The sequence below is a fragment of the Nanorana parkeri genome, unplaced genomic scaffold (genome assembly GCF_000935625.1).
Source record: "Nanorana parkeri isolate BGI_ZX_2015 unplaced genomic scaffold, ASM93562v1 scaffold2318, whole genome shotgun sequence".
NCBI classification, from domain to species: domain Eukaryota; kingdom Metazoa; phylum Chordata; class Amphibia; order Anura; family Dicroglossidae; genus Nanorana; species Nanorana parkeri.
In genome coordinates, this window is record NW_017308586.1 from 109,642 (window position 1) to 117,166 (window position 7,525).

The 7,525-nt window shown below is 41.9% G+C and overlaps 1 protein-coding gene across 2 annotated transcripts in view; it reads right to left on the reverse strand.

The window, feature by feature from the left end:
- The window catches only part of CPEB4 (cytoplasmic polyadenylation element binding protein 4), an 80,590-nt gene that overhangs the window by 54,149 nt on the left and 18,916 nt on the right, over positions 1 to 7,525 (reverse strand). For both annotated transcript variants that reach the window (XM_018573288.1, XM_018573287.1), the window contains exon 3: positions 351 to 432. In XM_018573288.1, the coding sequence (XP_018428790.1) occupies positions 351 to 432 (82 nt within the window). The remainder of the gene's footprint in view (positions 1 to 350; positions 433 to 7,525) is intronic.

Genomic DNA, 7,525 nt, shown 5'->3' on the forward strand with positions numbered 1-7,525 from the left:
CAAGAGTCTGTTGAGGGATATAAAAGCCGGTACGGCAAGGTGCACACACTTCTACATTACACAGCGTTGAAGCCGTCAGAAAGGCCTTACTGTCTGCAGGGTATTCACCTTGTCCCTGAGCTCCCACACCCACTGCAATGGCTACAACGTTCATAACACACCCATACATTATCTAAAAAGGAAAAAACAGAAAACATGGCATGCAATGCACACATGGAGGGGGCTGGATGTAAAACCTTGCATTGAAACATGCTTATAACTTCCGTAGACAGTGCTCTCTGCTAATGACCTTTCGTACACCTCCCGGGTGGCTGTGAAAGATGAAACATCGAATGAATTGGAATATTTACCTTTCAGTGAATCATTTTCTGCTCTCATTATGTCAATCAGGGAGCTTTCCAGTGAATGCATGTCGAATGTTCTAGTGCGATCCTGGAAAAAAAGACAGACATTCACTCAATCAAAACATAATTTTGAACAACATTAGAACACTGCGGATAATCAAGATACACTTCCAAATATACAATGGAAAAGCAAGCAAGCAAGTTAAAAGGGGACCACTCAGCATTCTATATATCCAAAACACTAATATAAGATAAGCTAGAAATGTTGTGGTTAATAAAAGTATAAAAAGGATATATTTTGTTTAATGGGAACAGTTATATAGTTTTTTTTCCCCCTTTGTGAAAAGGCGCCCTTCTACATTAGCATATTAAAATGGAGTAGTGCTAGAAATAAACCTAGTTCTCGTGATGCAAGGAAACCCTTCATGTATTTAAACGGGTTAGCCTTAATCAGAGGTAGGCAACCTCGGCACGCCTGTTGTTGTGGAACTACCCATTAGGCATTGCAAGACAATGACAGCCCGTGACAGCAAACTAGCTGCTCTGCATTTGCACTAATTATGGGTAAATTGTTGACCGGCTCACCATACTGGAATTCGTGTATCCTTGTCACAAGTCAAGTCACACCTGGGCTGTGCCTGCGGCTTTAAGTAGCAGCTTGGTGACATCAATTACAGTGCGCGACAAGGGTCATAGTGTTCATAATCATGAGCAATTCCTACGATTGTACATGGCCCATAAAATGCAGTTACTCTGTAAAGCAGATCCACACTCTGAGGGACATGAAGGCTGTCACTGATCGTCCTAAATGGAAATTTAGGTTGCTTGGCTGTCTCGGTCTTCACTTTGAGACATCAGCATGCAAAGCATGAAAGTCAGAAATCCTCATCTTGATACTTGTTCGAGGTCAGAGACAAATCAAAATAAAAGCACTGGATAAACATGACAGCATGGGAACTTGTATATTCATACAGGAAGGTCAACAATGGCAGCCGGCATACTTCCTCATATACAGATGTCCACCTTGCCTGGATGTGAAGCATACTATTAAAAAGGAGAAGTATTGGGACAGTAAAATGTCACACTGGCACTATAGATTGAGAACTGAGCACTCACAAACCACTAATTGCTTAGCTCATGACTTCTACCTGCAGATAGCAGGGACTGTTAGTCATTAGTCTCCGCAGGGATCCCCCCTCCTCCTCTCCCTTTTCCTCCAGAGCTCATTGGAGGGACAGGCAGGGGCAGGCACAGCTGGCTCTACAGAGTTAGAGCTAGCTGTCAATCAGCACGGCACTGAGCTGTCAAGAAATAGCAGACAATAGTCCGCTGTATGCTGACTTTGGGTCACAGGAGTCCATTGGTAAATATAATCCTGTGACCCAAAAAAGGTTGGGCTTTAGTTCTCTTTTAATAAAGACCAGCTCAATCTACTAAGCAATAACACTGAACAGGCTTTAGCAGTACAACTGAATAACCCAGTAGCACTTCCACATCTTAAACTGGCTACTATAACCCCAGGGGGCTTTTTGAATGTGTTACTTAACTTCCTGATAGTATTAAAGACAGAATCCTGTGCACTGGCAGCTCTGGGACTCTGAAGCGGGCCGAGAGCAGCAGAACAGAAAATTCAGTAAGCAATAAAAAAAAAAAAAAAAAAAAAATGAGATGTGACCATTCAGGCTCTCCTCCAATCATCCGCTCTCTCTGCTCCTACACTTCCAGTTGAGTCTGCCGTCCTAAATAAAAAACTAGGAATGCACCGATACTTTTCGGATACTTGGCATTTTCATGAGAACTACCAGTGTTGCAGCTGGGACCTGGCTCTGGTGCTCCACCACTAACCTGAAATCATTAGTCTCTATTGTTTTAGAAAAACTGTCACATGACAATAAACAAAAATGTATCAGTACTCGTATCTGCGAGTACTTGGGCAAGCATCAGTACTTGTAAAAATGGTATCGGTGCATCCCTTTAGTTATAAAAACAAAATCATACATTAAAACAGAGATGTACAAATCCCAGGTGCTCCTTAGATGACAGCTGCCTCCTTACTTGAATTTTTCTCTAGTCTTGGAAATTTCTAAGGGTGGGTTTTCTGATGGTGACAATGCGGAACATGACTAGTTTCCATACGTAACAGGGTGGCAACACAAAAAAGCAACTGGGAGATGGGGACAGAGCATTGTCATCCTATGCCAGGCAATGCCTAAAACGAGGGCTTGCAGGGCAGGATCACTGGATATTATTTTAATGAAAGCTGCAGATTTAAAAATGTAAAAATTACTTTCCAAATGACAACAACATGGTGACCCTTTTGGCAGGGACAGCTCTGTCACTATCCTGGGGGCATGAATGTGAGTGCGTTCTCAGCACAGTACAGCAGGCCAGCCAATGCATATCTAGGGCTGCAACCAACTAAAATCGATGAGAATAGTGGTCAACTATTCTCATTATCGATTAGTTGGTTGGATCCCCTACCTCTCTCCTCCATGCTGGGCTCCTCAAGCAGTGGGCAGTTGCAATAGCCAGCCTGATATTGACTATTGCAATTTGAAATGACCAATAACAAGCTGGCTATTGCACCAGCCCACTACCTCCTGTATTTACATTCAGCTGCCGTCTGCGGAATCTTGCCACTGGCAGCTGTCATTTTCTGGCTGAAGATATTCAAGCCCCATGTGCTCACAATACAATTAAATAAAAAAATATAAAAAAAAAAAAAATGGTGGAAAAAAAAAAAAAGAAGTCATTTTCGGTTTCAGGCTGACAAATTCTGCTAAGGAAGGTGTCATTGCAGTGCCATTTATTTAAATGACACCCCAAACGTGCCTCCCACCCGCAGTGTGATCGCCCACACTGGAGTGCACGGTACCGCAATGCCGTGCGATTGCAAAAAATTGTGCATGCAGTTTTATTCTGAAGTAAACTTTGTAACACTGCATTTGTGTATTTTATTTTAAAATTATTTTTTATCCGAACGAAAAAGTGCAAATTACTTCAGTTTGGCAAAGCAATTCACACTGGGATTGCCTTGTCATCAGCAGAGCATTGCTGGGAAATCTCATCTGTCATCTCATGAGATCTCAGGGAAAGGCATTTTGCTCCCCTGAGATGATGTGTATGGTCACATGTCCTAGTCACATTTGCCAGAAATCCAGGAAGTCATTGGAGAGCTAGTAATCTGCCCTTAGATAAAATGGCCACTGACTGGGGAAGAAAAAAGAAATAAGGTATGCAAAGAATACAAAGCCGGCAATTATCTAGAAGTACGTGTTTGTAGATTGTCATTACTAAACATTTCTAAAGGTGTGTGTTATTTTACAGATCTGAGTAGAGGTCCTCTTTTAAGCTCATGCAAGGTGTTAGCAATTGGGTTTACATCTACTTTAAAATGGAACAGTTATACTTTACCAGCAAGATTCCAATATGTAAATGTAATCATGAGACTTGCTGCAGCCTCTGAATTCCTCCTGCTAATATATGTACGTGTTTGTGCTCTGGGTTTATAAATCCCCTCGGCTGCCATGTCATCCTGAGTGACAGCAGGCTCAGGTGAGCATGCTAGTTCATGTGATCACTTAGTCAGTCAAGAAGGAGATATCCCATCCTAAGAGGGATAGAATCAGCGTTGATTCATCAGCTAGCAAAAATCGAATTGACTCAATGAAAAATGTATTCTTTTCTGATGCATAAAGATTACTGAGCATCAATATGCCAAATTCTTTATTTCTAGCCCACAAACATTTCAGCTCATTCCAGTGCTAGTCAAAAAAACCTGGACCATCGCGTTATATTTTTTTAATGTAAAAATAAGAAAATGACAGTCACCTACACACACAAGGTACCCCAATATTACAAATCTGCTTCATACATAAGCACAATGTTGTCAGACAGATTGTATTTCTTGACACTGGCCCAAATAGAAGGAAGGAGCATAAAAAAAAAAAAAAAAAGGACTTGGATTTATTTAAAAAAATTCAAAGAGCCCCCCTCTGCGGATTTATTATACCTTGGAGATACTTAAAGCATGCAGGCAGCGCATTGGTGCAAGGCTGGGTTGACACCTAGGAGTATCGAATATGCGCGTTTGTCGTGCGTTTCGTAACGTGCGTTTTTACGGCGATTCGCTACCTGGCTGTATCCCAAAGGATACGCGCGACAAAAACGCCCCAAAGAAGCTCCTGTACTTCTTTGGGCGTAGGGCGTTTTGTAGCGCGTTCATACGGCCTGTAATACGCCCCGGTGTGAACCATACCCATAGGACATAATGGGATTTCGGTGTTTGAGCGTTTTGCAGAGAGTGTAGGAACGTGCTACAAAACGCCCAGGTGTGAACCGGGCCTAATGGTTAGCACTTCTACCTGGCAGCACTGGGGGTTCCTGGTTCGAATCCCAGCCAGGATGCTGAGTTTGCATGTTCTCCTTGTGCTTGCGTGAGTTTCCTCCGGGTACTGCAGTGTCCTCCCACACACCAAAAACATGTACAGGCAAATTGGCCCTATATGCATGTATATTATTAGGTACTGTAGATTGTAAGCTTCTTTAGGGCAGGGACTGATGGGAATGTGTGTGTGGAAAACTGTCAGTGCTATATAAATACATGTAATAAAATATAGATCAAGACAAAAAAACTTATTTTTCTAGTTTTGTATATAGAGTAGGAAGCGTTGAAAACAACTCAAAAAAAGGTATTTATTGCTCTCTCCAACCCTCACAGTTCCTGTTTGGTCACCAGGATAGGAAGTTACTTACACAATTCCTCCATGCACACGTGGATGGAGGAATCTACCCTGCCAGCAATTTCTGATAGATTGCACGCAGTCAGAATACCTGAACGGTGACTGTTGCCAATTGGCTGATAATTTTCCTTCCGACTTCTTGGACAAAAGTCGATTGGAAAATTAACTTATCAAGCTGGGTGGTTCCCGGCAGGGCCACCTACGGCTAAAGTTTCAGGCAGTTCAGCAGGAAGCAGACAAAATTTGATTGCCCTTTTTTTTTCCCTTTACTATGTTGGAGAATCAAACCAGCAAAGGGACTGGGACTGTTCTCTTAGGCCCGGTTCACACCTCGGCAGTGTAAAAGAGCTTTTAAAATGCCCAACAAAACAAATTCCATGATTTTCAATGGCCCCTGTTCACACCTGAGCAGCAAAACGCCAGCAGGAAAATGCCAAACGCCTGAACAGGTACATGAACTTCTTTGGGCAGTTAACCGCTCGTTTTTGCCCCAGAGACTTCAATGGAAACACCTGAAGAAATGCGGCAGAAGCATGTTGCACATTTCCGTGCAGGTTCGTCCATTGCCCGCAATGTTTCATAAGCTGCCAGTCAAAACGCACATCTTCATGTACGCACGTACAAACGCACATCAAAGTGTGCAGAACACAAACGTGCAAATAACCGGACGCTGAACAGGCGCCTACAAAAGGCGCAAAAATGGTGCAGCCTAATTGTGAACCCGGCCTTACATTAAAAAAAATTATTTGCTTTAAAGTTGTAACATTTCTAGCAACATAGTGAAGTTCCACTTTATTCATTTTGGATATTTTTTAGGTTCATATTTCATGTCTGCGTTTAACCCTTTCATTGCCAGGCCCTCTGGAACGCTTTTAACCTCAGTTGACCACACCATTTTTGCAATTTTTTCCATTGTTTTGATTTTCTGTTGCGTTTGTAAAAGACCCCCCAAACCATATATTTTCTAAAAGCACAGGCCCGGTAGAATAAAAAGACTGAGCTACTAATTTTGAAGGTCCTGCGATAATTGCGCAAATGTTTGTCAAATCAATAATAAACCGATAAAAAAACAAAACACTATATTGAGTTAATAACAAATATTTGTAAATTTTAAATTGCGCCTTTTCTGAGAAGCGGTAAAAAAAATGAAGTAACACAAAACTGTAAATAAGGGACTCATGTTCAAAATTGTTTGTGCGCTGTGCTGGTGTTTGTTTTGTGATAAAATGATACAGGCGTACATTTAATTGCAACAAAGCATATTACAACTCAGAAAAAAAAATCAAGCATGCGATGTGTTCTAACAACACACATATTTGGTGCACACTGTTGCACATGTATAATGTGTGTGTGTGTGTGTGTGGTGTTTTATTTATTTTTATTTTACTGTTGGGGGGGTGGGCTTCGGGGAAATATCAGGGGTCTGAACAGACCCCTGATAGTTCCCTTTTGAAATAGAAATAGCAATTGAGGACACAAAGTCCTCAATCTCGTTTTCTGCAGCCTCTGTTCTAAATGAATGGAAAGCACTCAGTACAGAGGCTTCCCATTCATTCAGAAACTGGAGATAGTAAAATATTTACTGTCATCCAGTTATGAATGGATAGAAGCCTCTAGTGAGTGCCACTACCCATTCAGACAAAAAGGAAGATGTCACCAGCACTCCAAAAAAGATAACCGCAATTAAATGCTCATTTATTGACAAATGCGGTCTCTCATTGGCAAGGGGCCACACAGGGTCCCCTTAGTCAGGCTCAGAGATGGCCATCTTTCTTTTTGTCTATGTGGCGGCGCCACCCGCAGTCATTTCGAGCACCTGTCTTCATGTTATGGGAATCCCGGTAAAGAGTGCGGCAAGATTTCTTTTTTCCTACCCATTCAGAAACTCATGAATGAACAGGAAGTGATGTAAAGCACGTCCTGTTCCTTCATAACTGGGGACACATAGTACTATGTGTCCCCAGTTGTTTACAAACAATGGAGTGATCAGCTGATCGCTCCATTGTTTGTTCTGCACACAGAGGATTGCTAAATATCACAGATATTTACCGATCTTCTGCTCGGCCACACACAGGACTGCTGTCATCATGAAACTGACAGGGTGACAGCGTGTTTGTCTGTCCCTATGGAAATATCTCTCTGTAGCCAGATGTCCTTCTGCTGCTGGCCAAAATGCTGCTGAATCTCAATTACCATCGATGGGAGCGACATGTCACTGCTTGAGGTAGCGATTCCATTTGGACAAACAGGCTGCCTCCTAATAATTTCGACAAATCACCAGCAACAGAATCGCTAGTGAACACGTCAAGCGTGGCATCATCAGCCTTACCTAAAACCAGTTATATTCCAGGTAAACTTTTTGATATCAAAATCTTTCATCATTAGTCAGAACCTCAGTTTGCAACACTATAAAATTGTGTATATATATATATATATATA